Source organism: Colletotrichum paranaense (genome assembly GCF_030867605.1).
Source record: "Colletotrichum paranaense strain IMI 384185 chromosome Unknown Scaffold_2.1, whole genome shotgun sequence".
Lineage (NCBI taxonomy): Eukaryota > Fungi > Ascomycota > Sordariomycetes > Glomerellales > Glomerellaceae > Colletotrichum > Colletotrichum paranaense.
Window position 1 is genome coordinate 549,667 of NW_026848960.1, and position 19,129 is coordinate 568,795.

Below are 19,129 nucleotides of genomic sequence, written 5' to 3' on the forward strand. Positions count from 1 at the left end.
GATGGCGTATGAGCGACATTCCGCGACTGCTCAAGCCACAGCCAGGCGAACGAACGCCCAATATGGCAAGGTCGAGGAATGGCTCGTGAAGAAAATCAGTCCACGCGCCTCCGTGTTGGGCCGAGACCACCGCCCTCGAAAATCCGAGAGCGTGGAACGGCAGGTACGTATCCTCGGGCTGTTGTGGAGCCCCAGACTTTCCCCGCAATCCATTTCTGGCTAGCCCGGCAAGAATCTCCAGACGGCGATAGGAAAGAACATTAAAAGCGACACTCCGCGACACTTTCCCCCGTCTTTTCTCCAGCTTTCCACCTCATCCAACATCTCATTGCAACCCACGAACCGCCTCCCAGAAGTAGTGTTATTCATCCCCCACAAATTTGAGCCATTGTACGCCTGGCGATCCTTTCCTTCTCCTGATGACAGACCCATCTGCCCCGGACAGCCACGTGCCGTCGGCCACAGACGCGTCTGACCTAGACCGGAGTCGGCCGGAACAGTCCACGTCCAAGACCAACACCCGACCAGCAGCACGCGGAACCGCATTCTATCAGCGGAAGAGAGCCGTCAGGGCATGCCAAGTATGCCGGGCTCGGAGAACGAAATGTGACAATCTCAAGCCATCATGCTCTTTCTGCCTCAAGGTTGGAGCTACTTGCATCCAGTCGCCCGTAGACCTGTCCAGCTTCGACCCGGCTAGTCTCAAGATCTTGGAAAGACTCGATGATCTGGAAGAGATGATGAGATCGGTGACAGTTGATGGACTACCGAGCAACAAAACGCGAGTGGTCGAGGCCCCTGTCGAGCACCGGACAATAGAAGCACCTCCTGTGGGGCCTCTTATCCAGCTGGGGATGATCCTCCCTCCGAGGCCAGAACATGTCCTGTCATGGACCATCTTTGAGGAGATTAGCCACGGTATTGATGCTGGAGACATGACTCTGCATGTTGATCATATCTCGATAGCTGCGAATTCTCCAATGTCCCTCATCGGCGCTCTCGACCTGGAGCCGCGACGAATCAACGACTTGCTCGATAGTTTCTTCAGCTACGTCCATGTCAAGAATCCGATTCTCGACGAGACAGCAACGCGAAAAATGGTCTCACATACGGTACTTGAAGGGATCAACTGGTCGGCTGAGTCCTGCCTTTCTCTCCTGATCTGCGCATTAGGCTCTCTAGCCACACCTTTTGGGCCCAGCCAGGAGACGATGCTGGGCTCCGCAGCCCACAGCGACGCTCAAGCTTTCTTCCAAGCCGCGCAGAAGCGACTAGGGATTTTACTGTCGTCAGATGACATTATTGCGGCTCAATGTCTGTTTCTTTCAGGGGTCTACATGATGTGCGTATTTCAGCCTGTCAAGGCGTGGAGGTACTTCGTGCAGGCGCTAGCTAGCTGTCAGCAATTTTCGTTTCTTACCCCCGAGGCCCAGCAGCGCTACCATAGAAACGTTGAGTCGGGCGACGAGTCACGGAATTACTCCATCGATACTCTACAGCAGGCTGTTTACTGGTCCTCATGGAAATCCGAGCGAGAGATGCGAGGGGATCTCTACCTCCCAGACTTCTCACTCAGCGATCAGGAATTGGCATTTTACCCGCCCTTCTTCCCGACGCCGCCAGCGCCTAGGGCAGAAGTTGAGGCGGCAACGGATCCGCGTCTGGCTCGCGAGAGAACATCATGGTACTTCTACTTGGCCGAAATCTCTCTCAGAAGGCTTGTCTCTCGGATTAGTGCCGAGATGGTGGGCCTTCAGAAAGAACATCCCACGCGCCAAGCATACCTCGCGGCAATGGCCGCGGCAGTGCCGCAGTACGAGGAGCAAGCACAAGAGTGGATAAGCTCGCTTCCTTCCAGTCTCTCATTCGCCGAGCCTCCGGAAGAGGATGATGTGTGCAGATTCGTGCTCCGAGGTCACGCGGTGAACCTTTATGAGGTGATATACTGGCCATTTACTACCGCTTTCCTCGATGCACTTGGGGCGAACCCCGAGTTCGCTGGCGAGGTTCTTACTCCAAATGTGGAATTGTTGGCTCAAAAAGGTCTCGAAAACCATGCTTATAGACTCGCCATTAACCGTCTAGGGTACAGACATCGCCATCATGGGACGTTGCCCATGATGCGATCCTGCTCCCGAAGCGCTCTGGTATTGGTTGCGGCAGCATTGCTCACCCAGTCTAGCGGTGCTGAAGGTGGACATTCCCTACCAAATGATTGGTATGGCGCCGTAGGAGAGGTGGTTGATCTACTTGCATTTTGGGAGTGCGAAACGCGCGAGATGGAGCCTGTTCGTCGCGTTTTGGACAAGGCATGTTTGATGATCTCGGCACCATCCCCATCGGCTTATCGTTCACGGGTTTAGTCGAGGCTATTTGTCGGGGGTCTTGATCTTTGTCCATCAAGGGTCTTGGAGCTGACTACCGACAATACTACATCGATTCACTCAGGCTAAATGCAACTCGATCGATACTCCGCTTGACACAACGTGGAACCGGGAAATGTTGTGGGAAAGTCATATTGTCGCTTGGTCGACACAGAGCGAAGACTCCCACGAAAATCAATCGGCAGCTCCTGGCGTCTCATCGGTCAGAGTCTAGCTCCACCTCATGCGCAAATCGCTGTACCCCAGACTCTAGTTGGTCCAGTCGGGCTGATTCACATGCGGGATTGATGGAGAATGTGTTTTAAGGCAAGCCCCACATCAACCCACCTTCGCGGAGTGTCGCTCTTAAGACGGTGAGGGGGGCAGCCGGACGCTCACTTAGCCATGCGCGATGACAGCAAAACAGAGCCTCGATACGACTTCATGATTGGGCCATACTTATCAAATCGGTCCACTATGTAGTCTTGGTCACGATGCTGATGGGTATAAAGAACCGTCCTCAGAAAGACCGACAATCAGCAACATCATATCCCCAAAACCAGAACCTCACATCCGCTCATAATGTCGGCCGCCACATCTAACCCCCCTCTCACGATGCTTCGCGTCAAGGGAACTAAGATTGTCGACGAGAATGACAATGAAGTCATCCTCAAGGGCGCTGGCCTCGGTGGCATGCTCAACATGGAGAACTTCATCACCGGGTACGCCGGTCACGAGCACGAACATCGCGCTGCCTTGGAAGAAGTACTAGGCAAGGAAAAAGCCGACTTCTTCTTCAACCGTCTCATCCACCATTTTTTCACAGAGGCTGACGCCGCCTTGTACGCACAACTGGGTCTCAACTGCTTGAGGATACCCTTCAACTACCGTCATTTTCAGGATGACGACAACCCGAGCGTAATTAAGCAGACCGGCTTTGATCTTCTCGATCGCCTCGTCAATATTTGCGCCAAGTACAACATCTATGTCATCCTGGACCTCCATGCGGTGCAAGGTGGGCAAAACCAGGACTGGCACAGCGACTCAGGAATCAGCAGAGCACTTTTCTGGGAGTTTAAAGACTTCCAGGATCGCGCAATTCAATTATGGGAGGCTCTCGCCCGTCACTACGCCGGCAACAAGGTCATTGCGGGATACAACCCCCTGAATGAGCCAGCAGACCCTGAGCACACTCGCCTCATCGCATGGTACGAGCGCGCCGAGAAGGCGATCCGCGCTATCGACCCCGACCACATCCTCTTCCTGGATGGCAACACCTACGCTATGGACTTCTCTGCCTTCTCACCAGAAAAGACACTGCCCAACAGTGTCTACAGCTGCCACGACTACAGCATGATGGGCTTTCCTCTTCCCGAGCAGTACGACGGCACATCTGAACAGAAGGAGAAGCTGCGTACAAGTCTTAAGCGTAAGGTGGAATTCATGCAAAAGGCCGGTGTGCCCATCTGGAACGGCGAGTGGGGTCCCGTCTACCAGAACCCGAAGACGGATCCCAACGCCGAGGCGACCAACGAGAAGCGCTTCGCGTTGCTCAAGGAGCAGCTCGCCATATACCGGGAGTTCGATGGCATCTCATGGAGCATCTGGTTGTACAAGGACATCGGCTACCAAGGCATGGTCTACCTCGACCCGGAGAGCCCGTACATGCGCCTCATCCAGCCATTTGTTGAGAAGAAGCAACGAAACGGCCTTGACTTTTGGGGTTGCGCAGACAAGAGCGCCATCGACAACGAGGTCTACGCACCGTTTATCGAGAAGCTGAAGAAGCAAATTCCCGCGCACTTGCTTAAGAAAAAGTACCCCAAGGTGTGGAACTTTGACAGGCAGGTAGAGCGTGTGGTACGGGAGTGCTTGATGAGCGAGTACGCCGGTTGGGAGTTTGCAGAGCTGTTCAAGGACAAGACGGAAGATGAGCTCGAGGAGCTGGCGGCTAGCTTTGCGTTAGAGAACTGCAAGACGCGCGATCGCTTGAACGAGTATTTGAAAGAGGATGCAGTGACGGCGAATGGGAAGCTCACGAATGGGGTTAATGGCCACGCATAATAGGACGTTTTGACGATCAGAAGTAGATAGCAGGATCTGAAGATGGAGAAGCCCCTCAATGGGGGTAGACATCGGATCTTTTGTACATGAATACCATACGAAATTTCACGTATTCGGGCTGTTGGTTGAGTATATCCACATTTTCTCGCCTTGGCATCTATCAAGGTCCTCACTACTTTGACCGCACCCATTTTCAGAATTCTTTCATTTTCAAATAATGGATGTCCACATCCTTCTCACTAAACAACTATCAAGCGACGATTGAGTTTCCCCCCCGTCGGTTCAGATCCGAAATCGAAGCGTTCGAGGCGTTTCTCTGCACGCCATTGTCGGTTCTGGCGAATCGCATCCAGCCCCACCCCTGACTAGCCTTGACGCCACTCGGTGAGCGTTGCCTGCTTCAATGAGGTTGTCTCACGCTGCCTCATGGGCTGCCTTCAGTCTCGCCTATGGCGTTCTTTCTGTAGCCGCCGAGGCAGACAGCGTCCGGAATTACGCGGACAATGGAGTTGTTCTGGACAATGAGTTGAACGCGCAAGAAGTCTTGGCGGCGGTAAGGGCCAGCCCCCCCGGTCACGGTGTCGTCTGCCACCAGGCTCAAGCACGTACTAACCGAACAATGCAGATGCCAGAAGAATCCTTTGTCGAGATTCACGAGGTGACGGTCACTTTAGAGGACATCCCAGACAAACCGAGTCCGCGGCACGAGCAGGAGAAGAAGAATCTCCTGAAGCGACTGAGCAAGTCCCACGGTAAATGGGACACCAATCACCCCCGCCATCGGCTCCTCGAGGCCTTATTTGGATTCAGTCGATACAAGGCCCGCCAGATGTCTGAGCTTGACCGGTGGAAGGGGCTGTACAAGCACGTATCCAAGGCACAGAAGGTGGTTAGTAACAATCATGCCGCCCCCTGAGACATCCTTTCCCCTCAAGCCAACAAAAAGCACGCTTACCGTTCGCACCGTAGGTTCTCGAAAAAGCCGTTGGATATTCAAAGAAATTCGAGACGGCAGAAAATCTTCTCGATGTGAATCAGGCGTTATGCGATGAGATTGTCGAATCGGCGCTCGAGTTTTACGGTATCAGTCGCAAGGAGCTGGATGATCATGCCAAGGCCAAGGACAACGCTGGCCAGCCTGCTGACAGAGTAAGCACATCCCAAGCCCTGAAACATTTTGTTAGGGATTGGTCGACTGCCGGCCAAGGCGAGCGAGATGATGCCTTCCCCTGTATTCTCGGTACCCTGGACATGCTTTTTCCAGATCGCTCCGAGCAAGGAGACATTAAGGTCCTGCTTCCGGGAGCCGGCGCTGGCCGTCTGGGTCATGAAATCTCCGCTCTCGGAGGCTTCGAGGTCACGAGCAACGAATGGTCGATGTTTATGAATCTCGCTTATCGCTTCCTTGAGGCTCACCCTCGCCCGGCTTCTCAAAGATTCCATCCTTTTGTCGAGGGCTGGTCGCATCACGCGACTACTGCGGACATGTTTCGCGAGGTGTCCTTTCCTGATAGGCGGGTAAACGCCAGCGCCGTGCTACTTGTTGAAGGTGATTTCTCTTCGGCGTTCAGGTCGGACGCTGGGCGGTATGACGCTGTAGTGACGCACTTCTTCATTGATACGGCTCGGAATGTCATGAGCTACCTCGATACGATCCATTCCGTCTTGAAGCCCGGAGGTTATTGGGTCAACTTCGGGCCTCTTATGTGGGGAACCGGTCCTTTCGTTCAACTCTCGCTCGACGAAGTCGTTGCAGTGGCAAAGAGCATGGGGTTTGAATTCTTGGAAATGAAGCATGAGTGCGGAGAGGTTACTCTTGCGGGAGAGGAGGTGCGTGGCCGGGAGGCGGTGTATGGGTTCAATGAGAAAGCCTTGACGAAAAATGCTTACACTGCACAAGGTTGGGTGGCTAGGAGAAAGTAGAAGCCGTGCATCTGGGTTGGGGTACTTTGTTACGGCAAGAAGGTACCTTGCATAAGATGGAGATAACCACACCTAGGTAGCTTCAAGATGCCAAACGCTACTTTACTGGCTGTGCAGTGACGCCTAAATGCCGAAGATACGGGAGATGACTGTACAAGTCCGGCGGGGAATAGTTGTGCCCTCAGTAACCCTATAGGTGCCGGGATCAATTTGAAGACTTTAGAGGGTGCGAGAGCCCGACTACCTTACATACTAGTGATACGTTAAGCCCAGTGGCCCATACAATCTATGCCGCGATTCTCTTTGCCTAACACTCTTCAAAGCCCATTGACTCTACCCCTACCAGAACGCCGCCATGTTTTACAAGTATTGAGGGTTACGCTCAACTCGAACGTAGATCTTTGTCACCGGACAGTAGGCACATCGTGGGGCCCCGCAACCTTCACAGGATTCCGTTCGAAGAGGCATACCAGATTCACCACACGCACACTGCCACAACCGTAAACGTAAGATACTTCAACGATTCCATGGACGAATGACGGTGACCACTCACGCATTGCCATTTGTATACTCTGTGCTTTCTTGAGACCCATTCGGTGGGCCGGTGGTTCGCTGTTGGCAGCTCGGCTGGAAACATCAGCACACCACCAAGAAGATGGTGGCTGCACCATTCCGACGCAACCGTCATACTCGATTAAGTAGTCGAAGATCTGAAGTGGTGGTAGACTGTAGAGCTGTTCGCTAAGAGATGCACTGCGGGCGAACCATATGTCAGCATTTCGTGCGTCTAACACAGTGGAAAGCTATCGGCGGTGAGCATCATACGTATATCCGTCAGCTCCTCGACCGGAGATTGGAATTAGATACAGACGAGGAAGCTCAGGGGAGAAAAGGGGGCGGAACATGGGACGTGGAAGAGAATAAAAGATGTGTGAAGAAATCGGGGGGAGGAAGCAAAGGGAGCCCGGAATCGGCCGGCCGCAACAGGGCACTCTAAACTTGGCTTTGATACGCATCGAAAATGATCCGTCATTAGGCCACGAGAGACCATCGTGATTGTCAGGGGGGTATGTGTCTCCCTGCGCCTAGCGGATCAATGCGTCTTTGGCATGATACGACCCGACGCAGTAAAAGGGAAAATGCAGAGGAGGATAGAGCCAAAAAGGGAACGGCGCATGATGCTTAAATGCAGAGTAGTAAACCAGACGAGAGGTTATGTTCATAATTCAATCTCTAGAGACAGTTGTAGGTATGAAGTGATTCATCCTCGCTATTAGGTCATCAAACAGGATCCCAAGGAAACGCTCCAGGGGGAAGCCACTCCAAGCGGCCACGGCAGTGTAGGATCGTGCTGTGTTGTTTCGTCTGATGCATCTTCGCAAGTGTTTCCGCGGACTCTACAGTCCAATCATGTAACTTTTTCAAAGGGTAATCGTAGTGCTTAATAGATGTAGAAGCTGCCGTTGACAACGATTATCACGATGCTCAATGAAGGTGACGTTGATCAACCTGTGGAGGGGCGAGGAACAAACACATGGATTACTGGCGCTAGTGTATGTCATAGCTCCACCGATGTACGTACCCTTGCAGACAGATTGACAGCCCCTCCAAGGGGGGGGGGGCGCACTACATGTAGATACCTTGAAGTCAGAAGAACGTCTCCCTCACTCCGATGCTGAATGTTTAGCCAGGCTGTTTATAGAGTACACTGTCGTCTCCGATATTTCAAGATTGAAGCATCCATCTCAATCCAAGTACGTATGATATTTACCTGCTGCTTGTTAGTTCTGACTCGCTACCTATCAACGAGAAAGCAGATTGAGGCCACCGCCAATTCACCCATGTTTGCCGTTTCGGCAATAATGTTACGCCCATTCCTATGAAAAGTCCCAATAAGTTAGATTACCGGTACCCCTGAGGCGATTTTGATCACTGTGCCCGTCGAAACCGCTCCACTCTATACATCGCACTGAAGACTGGAAGGATAAGAAGCCATGTTTGCCTTTAAACTGGATGCAATGTGCAATTTGTGTTCCTTAACTTAACTCCGCCAGCAAGTGACGCTTTCCTATTCGCAGGAGGTTCACGGAAACGAAGAATCAGTATAAAAGGATGTTCATAATCTAGGCTCGAAGCGATAGCATAGACGAGGCATGTTCGGAATCCCTATTCACATTACCTTAGTACCTAATCTAGTTCACGCATGCTTTAAGTGAAAGAACAATATGACTATTGAAATTCCTCACAGTATGCAGAAACACGTTTCTGCCTAACTAAGCAAAGTCATGGGCGACTATCTCAGATATATTGAGCGTGTACCCATCACACAGGCTGTCTATAATCGACGTATCTAAGACTAAGTCATGTGTCGTGTGGCGTGTCAATTCGTTGCCCCAGGCAACTGATTCACGTGTTTCCTCCTTGAAGTACAAGACAGCATTGCTATCATTCTACATTAATTTTCGGTGCGAATACCGGTTGCGGTGTCTCCGTGGACACAAGTCGATGTTCGTTTCATTTTCTCACTGTACCTGGCGAAGCGGAGATTACATCTGTCTCTCTTTTGTGCACACGGTCAGCTTATCCTGTACTGCGGTATCCGGAATGACCGACAGTCATATCGTCAGGTACTTCTTTGTGTGAGGTTATATTCCTGGCCAGTCACCACTGCGTACATCTGACCTTGGCACAAGTATTCCCATGCCACATTGTAGCGCATCAAAACGCTCATTCAGCTCTTCGTTGGAACGCTGTGACCCTGTACCCCAACACATTGCGTCCTTGCGGCACCTAGTGTGCAGTCAAGAAGAAAGTAAACAGATAAAATTCAGCAGGAAATTGCGGCATTGCCAAACGGTACGTTTCCTTTTGCCTGAACATCTAGGTTTGACTGAGCAAACATCCTCTGTGTTCAAACGCTTCTCATGAGTGATTTGAGATGTATTACTCACAAAATACCTTTGGAATATCAATTAACTATTTAGGAAAGTCACACAAATTGCCGGCTTGCTGCAGGGTGCTGAAGTACCATTCCAGAAAAAGCATTGCTCGCACTACCACCGCCCTGGTTCCTCAGCTCGGCTGCCATGATTTCAGCCACTTCCCTTTCGCCTAATGCCCCTCTAGCCCTCACTGTAACACAGTGCTGTGAGTACCAAGTCATAATGGCCTTCATGCCTAAAGTGATAGCCCCCATTCCAATTGCAAGAACAGTGAAGCATAATAAGCTTGGCTGAAACACAATGCCCGACTGCATGATGCTACCGGCGAGCGCCAATGGAGAAACAAACTGGAGCTAAGCAATGGGGAGATATTAGTGAATATGTCGATTGAAGAATCTCTGTTGATTGCGAGGGCGTAATGGGAAACAAGGCTCTGCTCACAATCGAGATATTCCAGTGTTGGAGAACAATGGCCCTGCTTCCATCAACGGCCACGTACAGAGTTAACTGGAGAGATGACTAGTTAGATGGATACCGCAAAGACATGATTCTATGACGCTATTAAAATACTCACGTTGCTTTTGAACCGTTCGATGCGAAGCTCCAGCTGCTTAAGGTCGACCAGTATCTTTCTTAAGTCGTCGAACATGCCACCAATATCATAGAGCATGTGGTCGACTGGGTTGTCGTCTGATGGTGGAAACGAGAACTGCAGGGATACTGCGTCTCCGAGCGAGAAAGCTTCCCAAGAAGTTATTGTCTTCGATAAGGCCCCAATGAGTTTGAAAAGAATATCGCTGGATCCCCTCGCCCATCTTTCGCTTTGCTCCACCGCATCCGCCTGATCATCAGCATTGCCCAATGTAGCTTTTGGCCGTTCTTGGGGGATATGCGGATCTCCGAGCTAGGAGGAAGACAATGGGTCAGTACAGGAATCCGAGTTCAGCAATCATCAGTACTTTGCCAGACCAGCTACACTTACGTATTCCTCAACACGGTGTCTCATGTTGTGTAACACGCTTCTCCATTCGTCTCTGCACTTTTTGCTTCGGATCCTGAGCACCATAAGGAAATACTCCCTCGGATCGGTGATCATGACGCGACCGATTGTAACATCTGATGCCGCTATTGCGTCCCATTGCGCACCTTCAGAGTCCATGTAGTGTATGAGCAGTTCGTCATTATTGGGATCTTCTAGGTCCGGATAGAAATACGTGTCTGTGAGGGAGCATCCAGTCCAGACGGTATGGTTCCATCCTGACACGACGAGTGAGGTCTGACCCTCGCACAAAAACTCCAATTGTCCATTGAGCTCCACATCCGGGAACCGCGAAAGAAAAGTGACGTTGATGGTCTCTCTCACGGACCTGCCGCCAGGCAAATGCCGTTCATCTAACCTTTCCGATGGAAATATTTTCCAAGTGAAGTAGTGTATGTGAAATTGGAGGATGAAAGCTCTCCAGCTGCGCTATCAGTGAAGGATGTGTCAGCCAAACTGGGATGGATTATGCAAGAGATATGAAATGGTCAGAATACAGCAAACGTCATTCTGATATGACTATCACCCTCAAAATGTCTCATAATCAGTTCACGCAGATCAGAGGCTTGTTGCTCTGATGCATTGAGAATCATGGCGCCTAAGCTTAACCCAGTGGGGTTTGGGATTTGTCTAAAAAGAAAAGAAAAAGGTCAATCACACCACCTGTGTTTGGGGTAGGTATTCATTCTGGTTGCCAACATCAATCTTATTTCAGCGTCATGGTGTTCATCTAAATTGAAGCGCTGCAAAACGTCATTAGCACCAAGATGTTTCATTGTGATTTGAAGACACAACTCTTCAAGACGGCATGAACTTACTTTCAACTTCAAGATCTCTTGGAAGTCTCTGGCAGATTTGACGCCGTTGTAGTCACGTGGGCCTTTGGTGGTGCTCCGGTCATGTAACCAGGCGACAGCACTATCGGGAGCTCGGCCGCCTCTTATTGCTATGAGAATGTTGTCTGGACAAAGAACTCTGAAGAACGGAGTCTCAAAACCATTGAGCGGCGAATGATCTGGAGTGTTGAGAAAGATATCCAGAGGCGTGCCGACAGCGTCATACTCATCAATCAGGGTATCGATGTACGAGAAATCCTCCCACTCATAACTGCGAAAAGGAAGGTCCCACTTGAATGCTCGTGGTCGAAACACTTGCGACGTTAGAGGCTGCATATCATTTTGCGCATGCCAAGCCGCAGAGCATAGCACCCGTCGCAGACCAGTAGATAGGGACTAACAACGATGGGTAAACATCTCTTGATTCATATTCGAGTGATAATTTAGAGTACAGAAGAAAGGGAGAGTATTAGTGCGATATTATATCTCCATTTGGGGCAAGTAAGATGAAATGGAAGGAGTTGGGGAAACGGAGGGAATATGTTGGGACTGAGGGTATGTTAATGCCTGAAGCCCGGTTCGAAGATTGCTTGAATATCCAATCACGAATCACACGACTCAAACTCGCTGCATGGTTCGGGGTTCCACGCTGATGGGCAGTAATTATCTCGTTGCCTTAGATATAACATTAGGCTCGAGCAGTGCTTCTGCAACGTCCACCGGCTGTCTATTAGTGAATAAGACTGATCTAGTCAGCCCTAATCTTTCTATGTTGAACCTAGCTGCCGAAAAGGGCACTCATTGCCGATGAGGACTGACGATAGGTTTTCCTTTGGTGACACAGCGAACAACAAGAAGTTTGGAAGTGGTGTTGGATATTAGCTGCTGATTTGACGAAAATGGAGCAGATAGCTGTAGAACCACTTAGATCAAGATGAGCCACAATCGCAGGCGTGATGCCAGGATCCAATCGAAACGCAAAGATCAGATAAGGCAGCAAATCAAAAACCCAGACCATGTAATCGGCCTTAAGCTTATGCTGTTGTGCAGCTTTAGGCACTTACTATTTCTTCAACGACGGTGATTGGTCTTCTTTCTCTGTCTCCCATTTGATACTTTTTTCCAGTCGCTTCTAAATCTTCTCATCAGGAAATGCGCATGCGGCAAGGTGCTACCTGGCTTGTATCTTCATATATTATCGAACAGAACCTAGCCTACCAGCTGGGGCTCGATCTCAAGCGACACTGCAGGGAAAATACTCAAATATAATTCCAGCATATTTCAGTTAGCACGTTGTAGGATGTCGGAAAGTTAGCTGGGTGCTCTTGTGACTTGACATTGATTGAGGAAATTGATGGTACATGTACCGTAGCTGATTGTGTTGTCGGAGCGAGCATTTCGCACTACGCGAATACATAGCAATAACTCTACTGTCGAGGTATTGGCTAATCCGAGCCACTGGCAGCCTGCCAATGGCAGGTACGACATACTTACAAAAGTAAGTCGAAAAGAAAGCACTATATCAGGTGACAGAAACAAGCGCGCGTCAGGCAAACCCCACTCTATTGTCTAACTGGTACCAATCACCTCGAACGGTGTCTCGAAACTGGGCAGTAGGCACAGCGTGGCGTGCCACAACATGCGCAACATTCGACCTGGATGGCCTGCCCCCCCTGGCCACACCGGCACTATCAGAATATTAGTTTACGGCAACAATACTAAGCGCCCGCATTCAGCGCCTAACACTGCACCGAGTCCAGCCTCCAGAGCCATACTGTGATACTCAAGTTTTCACACAGCTCTTTGTGGTTCATGCAGCACAGAGTGCCGCTGACTTCCACCAAGCCAAGACGCATTGCCCCGCACCCAGAGTCATCAGAGCAACGCAAATACCTTCAGAAGGAACATCCTTTCGACCTTGTAAAAGCCATACATGGCCAGTACTGGTGATCTTCAGATTCTTTTCAATGTACATGCGTATTTCTTAGAATGGATGTTGATGCGTGTTGTTTGTGGTCGAGTTCTACTATCAGCAATGCGGGAGATGTATCCACTTATTCCGGCTCTCGAATCCATATTTCCGGTCGCCCGGATCCCCGGATTTTTGCCGCTAGGCTGCTCTGCCGCCAACATGGTAGTTGTGACTGTGGAGATATGGCTATCGGTTGGATGAGCAAAATACCCTTGTTAGCTAAGAGCCGACATGAGTGGTCATATCTCCCGCATAGCCAAGAAAGTAACTCTCGTCAAGTAGAAGTCTCTTCGGTCAATCCAATATGCGAGTACAAGAGTCGTAACCACGCAGAATGATGGCGAGAAGGTATTGACTGCGTGAAAACTTGAGTATCCGTCCATGAAGTACGTGAAGGCCGAATACGGCTAGCGGGTGACAGCTCTTAGCACATAAGAAATTGTTCGAAAACTCACGCACGTCCAGATTGGCACAATGGTTCGCTTCGGCCCACGGGCCTGGAATTCCCCAGGAAATGAGACTGACTGCTCGGCTGATCGGGCTTTAAACTGTAAGCGTCTTTCGATTGGAGGCTGTCAGGGTCATGTACAGAACAAACGCATCGTCAGATCGAAGATGTGTTACACAAAGGTCTAGCAAATGGGTTAGCTTGGATCTCATCTCTATCGTGTCCCCACGCCATGGTTCGATTGCTTACTTTCTGGGCAATATAATCCATTACTTGAACGGCAATTTGTCTTGAATCATATCATTTGGCCTCTACCTTCTGTCTGCCTTTTATAGTGTGATGCGTTGTTCTCATTAAGGTAAGTTTCGATAGGCCTTTGACGGAATCCTTCCGACTGGACCGGAGACGGTGTCGGCGCCTCCGCCTGCATCAGCCTTCTCTTCAATACGCCAACTTGAACGCTTTCATCCGATCCCAGTCCCTCTCAGCTGTCCCTCAGAATCTGCGACTCTCGGTGCGACGATGTACGAATGGGAACTTGCGGAAGCGGCGAGACCCTATTGGGGCTATGCGCGTGGTCGCCGAATTTTGGTTGGGCGGCAAATCTGGTCGGGTCATGTCCGGTTACATTTGCGTCACATATCGGATCGTTACTGGCCGCATCTGTGATACTGGCGTCTAGAAGCGGTTTGTTATTATTACAGTGATATGTGCTTTCCACAGACACAGGCGACTAAACTGTATATGTGGGTAAGAAGAGAATTGCACGTTAACGTAGAAAATTGTACAAATTCCTCATCCGGTGTTTGTTAGCGGAGTTTATCTTGTCTCTGTGGAATGCTCTGAAATCAGGCGAGTAGAATGGTGTGCAGTCTCCAAACATTCCCTAGAAACCAACATTACAGCCAGCATGGACATTCCGCATTCGTCTCTGTGGGGTGTTATTAGCAAAGTGCATAAAACATCTTCTAATTAAAGGAGACTATTGAATGTAAATTACGTGCTGGCCTCAACATGCAATGCTGAATTCTTGGCACACGACACACGGCGGCTAGCGTCACTAGGTCATGGCGCTTGCAGTACATCCTTGACTGCATGTGGACCATATGTCCATTGCCAGGTTGATAGCACAGGACGGGCAAGCTCGTCAGTCCTAGGGTCGTTCATATCTTAGGGTGAACATGCCTCAATTGAAAGGTACATATACTATTATCCTTGCATGGCTCCTATCCGTCTTTCTCAGTGCCTCTAATATACTTCTTGAGCGCTACCAATCATGAAGTAACTATAGCACAGGTGGAGCGAGAGATCAGAATGCTTCTGATGGCGGTTTTTCTGAGGCCTATGGACATGGATTGACGTCTACCTGGGGAAAACAGAAGAGTATTCCTGGGGGCGGGAAGCATGTATCAAGAATTGTGATATTCATGGCCCAGTCCCTAGTAATAAATACCGGTGTAGAACCTACTGTGTCTCATTCTAAGTCCTATTATCACCTTCTCATGATAGCATTTACCCGTGCCTGGTCTTCAGCCCACGCGTTCTGATGTAACTCCGTTTTGTCTCGAGACGAAACGATTCTTATTTCCTATAAACTAAGGAGTCTTTAATCAAAGAGACTGGAGGTATAATCGATCACCACTGTGTCCAATACTTCAGCTTGGAATTCTTGTAATGAGTCCTATTGTCTTCAAATTACCATACATCATGGATCAATACCTTATATGCTCTAGTACAATCTACGACTTTACATGTGGAAAGTATGAGGAAACTTTTGGTCCTCATGACTGACTTGGAGCATTCTAATCTCTAACCATATTCCTTTTTGTGTGTACATACGACTAGTAAAGCATTTTGGTAATTGAGATTGGCTTCTGTGCTTGTTAGGTACCAGACATTGAGCGTGCAGCTGCAGGTGTTTGCTATTAATCTCAGCTCATATAAAGATTCCACATTTCCTTGAACTTTTGCATCATGTTTCTGTGATAATTTTAGTGTCGCAAGATCGGTGTCGCATTCTGATTTACAAGGCCCAATGACCGCAGAAGTACGAAAGTGGATTGGAGTCTACCGAGGCTTGCAAATGTCTCATATCTCAGTATAGATAGACTGCTGCCTGCTAGATGTACGTGCCAAAATAGAAATATCATGACTGTGCAGCAGCTTGGGAGAGTGCCTCAAAACAATCTTTTTGGGGTATTGGATTCCCCATTCGTATCACGAGCTATGGGCTGTGCGGTGTTGCAAATTTGGAGACGAGGTATGGTGAGCCAATGGAGACCTTCCTAATGGCTACAATAGTTCCATAGCCTTGATGTTATCTCTCTACGAAACCACCTGTATAATAATAAATAATAAATGCCTAGCACGTACGCATCTGTGACAAGAGAGATCGGAGTTTAAGGACAGGCATAAGGTTTTGGGAAACAGTAAAGCAGGCAATTTTGCAGTACACGTAACGGGTGTTTCGGCTTCCTGCATCACAAAAAACAGGCACACGACAAGATTGAATCCTCTTTTTCGACTTTTTAATACAGTTTTCCCATCCAGGTACTCGATGTTTCGCGCTTGCGCCTAATTCCTGTACGTTATCGCAAAGAACATGTACATTTCAATTTTGGCGGCCCTGCATTCTTTGAGAGAATTCCAATTCGGACTTCGAGCTCCGGATTTCGGACAAGTAGGGTAACGAAATCGTATCACATGGCCAGTCACTGCCACCCGCAGTCAGGAACACACGAGCTAAGATATAGCTAGTCGTGTATTTGTCCAATTCCGCTCGGTAAGCGGTTCACTCACATGCTGTGCATCCAGTCTGCTATAAATTCCGAGTGATTCTTTCGCGTGCCTTATGAGTCGGGTCTGGCCCCAATTTCTTGCGTTATCATATTTCTACCATAGCAGTAGAGTCTATCCATCCTAGATGAAGTTCGTACAAACCAGCTTGGGTAAGTAGTTGAAAATAATGGCGACTATATCCACGGCAGCATATTCAACTGATTTGATGCCGCTTCAAAGGCGATCAAGACCAGAACTGTCAACATAACGGAACCGTAATCCCCTTTGACGCAACGCCTTATTGCTGCAAGGAGGACATGCACTAATTTGGACCCGATAGATCCAAGATGCCAACTTCAGTTTCCAGCCGCCTTTGCTTGTTCTCTGAGTTGAGAATCGCGTCCGAGCAAGAGAGTATGGTAACTACAGAGGATTGGGATTCAAGTGGAATTCATTACTTTGGGCCAAAAAGCAAGTACAAAGCCTTCTGGACATGTGTGAGTAATCTTCTAGCCATGCATCTACTTTCCTGATGAGACCTGGACTCGATTTCTAAGAAGACACCAGTGCGATTGTGGAATAAGCAAAAACTCCATTTCGCACGAGTACTGTAGTTGCGGGAAGCTGCGCTGCGCATACTGCCCAGTGACCAAAGTAAAGACCTAGCCATGTTGTTCTAACCATGGGCGACGGGGACTCAGTAAAGTATGTTGAAAAGACGGAAAGTGTGGATGCCCTATACCTAATGGATTCAATGAAGAGCAAGGATATAGCTAAACCCCGCATGCACATACATTGCGATTGGACCTTGGTCATCGAATATAAACGAAGTAAGAGGTTTGAATTTCGCGTTGACAGAACGACACGGGAAGGGACCACTATACCACAATTCAGCCGGATTAGACTGTGACATATCCGACACACTGGCTATCTCAATGAAACATTTCTAATTCTACCTGTGCGTTGCCTTCGAGTGCTTTTGTTAAACATCTTGGATACTGTGTAGATATTGTAGATATTGTACCTGATACCCGTGGTGTGCTCCATCTCGCTGAATTATGGCAGTAACACGTATAGCTGTGTCTCGCAACAAATCGTTGCGCCGCTCATAGCAACTGTAATCACGAATATCTGTCTGCGATTCATGGTCAAGAAAGCATTGAATAATAAGCTGCGCGAGTGACTTGACAACAAACTTTCAATGCGATGCCATGCTAGGACTCAGCTTCTTGCAACTGCCTATCTGTACGCGCTGTCAGCCTCTCGCTCTGACCCGGCTCACGGGGCAGTACGGGCACCGAAATGCCTCGTAATACTGGCAGGCTTCAAGTCTGAGAGGCATTCCCGCCTGACCGCATGCACACTGTGACAGGATTAGTCCACGATGAAATTCAGGGAGATTAGGAGCTCACTGACACATTGCCATTTAGACACTAGTGTCCGCTTGTGAACCCGTGTCTGCGGGTGCATAAGTACATGGTGGCCATATTCCGCAACGGCTGGATCATCGGGTGCCGAGTTAGCGTGGTGCATCGCCAAACGAAAGGGAGATATAGTGTACAATTGTAGGGCTCTTGTTGAGGGCTGTGGCCAGGCATATCTGAAAGGATCTCTGCAAGTCGATCATGTGGACTGGGTGAATAGTGTTTCTTCACAGTTTTGCCTCAAGATAAGGAACAATTTTGCCGCGAAAAGCCTTTCTGCCTTACGAACATGAAGATTGACTGTGATTGAGAGAGGTTTAATTTTCCTTTATAATTCGTCCGCATTCCGGGTCGTCGACCTTATGATTGATGAGTTGTAGAAGCCTCCATGGCGTCTAGGTAATTACGCCTCCTCGTCAAGTTTGTGCGACACGATGAAAGTATCTATGTAGTACCTCATGCTGCGAAAATGTTGAGGTGTTTGAGACTTCAAAGTACGTTGTACGTACTGGTCTGAAAAACGTTACAGCCTCGGGACACCCACAGATCCACGTTCTACTTAGGGATTGGCACCGGATTCCTAAAGTCTGATCCCTGAACTTGGTTGTCGGCCGTCGTGGACAACGAATGAAGAGCTTGATCACCGGTGAAGATCAGGGGGATGCATTATTGATCCCGACTGCTCCGGAACCGAAGTCAGATCATTATTTGGCAAGCCAAACCAACCTTCATTTGCCATTTTGACTAGCTTAGTTTGTAAGATGAGACTCCCCTGATGACCAACAGATATCTGTTTGGATGATGAGCGCTTGCGCTGCAAGACCCCCGCAAGTGGCAGATACAGTTCAACTAGCTCAAGTTTGTTTCAGGAAGCACCTACACATTGTTATGCCAAGTAAATTAATAAAGCATTTTTATGAAGCTCAGCAAGCCTTGGTGGTGAGATGATTTTCTGCAGTCTTGTGGCATCTAATTCAGACAATTGAAAGCGACAGTAGTACGTATAGTAGACGCAAATGTACTGTGCACCCGCGGCTCGTTTTTTCGGTTCTTTCCCCCTTGAACTCGCCTGAAGGGTTCTAAGTCACTGCACTTTCAACCGATCTGGAAATCTTCAATTGTTCAAGCCTTCAATATCTTATGTTTCAGACTTTATGATATGACGGCCAACTATCTATCTGTCGGATTGGAAGTCCAAGTCGACCTCGGCGTACGGCCGGCCGCGCAGGGGCCAATTACGGCCCCTACTTCCGATTATCGCGGCCTGCCCAACCTACGGTTGGAACCTCCTTTTTACACCTACGCAGAAATTCATATAGTTCAATTGATCTCTTCGTCAA

At 49.2% G+C, this 19,129-nt stretch overlaps 4 protein-coding genes across 4 annotated transcripts; 3 read left to right on the top strand and 1 right to left on the bottom strand.

Annotated features, from left to right (window-relative positions):
- Nucleotides 1-419: 419 nt before the first annotated feature.
- On the top strand, nt 420-2,363 carry CPAR01_02057 (C6 zinc finger domain-containing protein; the record flags this gene model as incomplete). The annotated part of the gene is made up of 1 exon (XM_060486345.1): nt 420-2,363. The coding sequence occupies one exon, from the start codon at nt 420-422 to the stop codon at nt 2,361-2,363; it is 1,944 nt and encodes a 647-aa protein (XP_060353673.1).
- Nucleotides 2,364-2,945: 582 nt separating this feature from the next.
- On the top strand, nt 2,946-4,427 carry CPAR01_02058 (glucan 1,3-beta-glucosidase; the record flags this gene model as incomplete). Its single annotated transcript, XM_060486346.1, has 1 exon — nt 2,946-4,427. One exon carries the CDS (start codon nt 2,946-2,948, stop codon nt 4,425-4,427), a length of 1,482 nt encoding a protein of 493 aa, XP_060353674.1.
- Nucleotides 4,428-4,830: 403 nt separating this feature from the next.
- On the top strand, nt 4,831-6,350 carry CPAR01_02059 (uncharacterized protein; the record flags this gene model as incomplete). Its single annotated transcript, XM_060486347.1, has 2 exons — nt 4,831-5,316; nt 5,397-6,350. The coding sequence occupies 2 exons, from the start codon at nt 4,831-4,833 to the stop codon at nt 6,348-6,350; spliced, it is 1,440 nt and encodes a 479-aa protein (XP_060353675.1).
- Nucleotides 6,351-9,339: 2,989 nt separating this feature from the next.
- On the bottom strand, nt 9,340-11,503 carry CPAR01_02060 (uncharacterized protein; the record flags this gene model as incomplete). Its single annotated transcript, XM_060486348.1, has 4 exons — nt 9,340-9,645; nt 9,867-10,196; nt 10,275-10,586; nt 11,150-11,503. The coding sequence occupies 4 exons, from the start codon at nt 11,501-11,503 to the stop codon at nt 9,340-9,342; spliced, it is 1,302 nt and encodes a 433-aa protein (XP_060353676.1).
- Between the last annotated feature and the right edge of the window lie 7,626 nt (nt 11,504-19,129).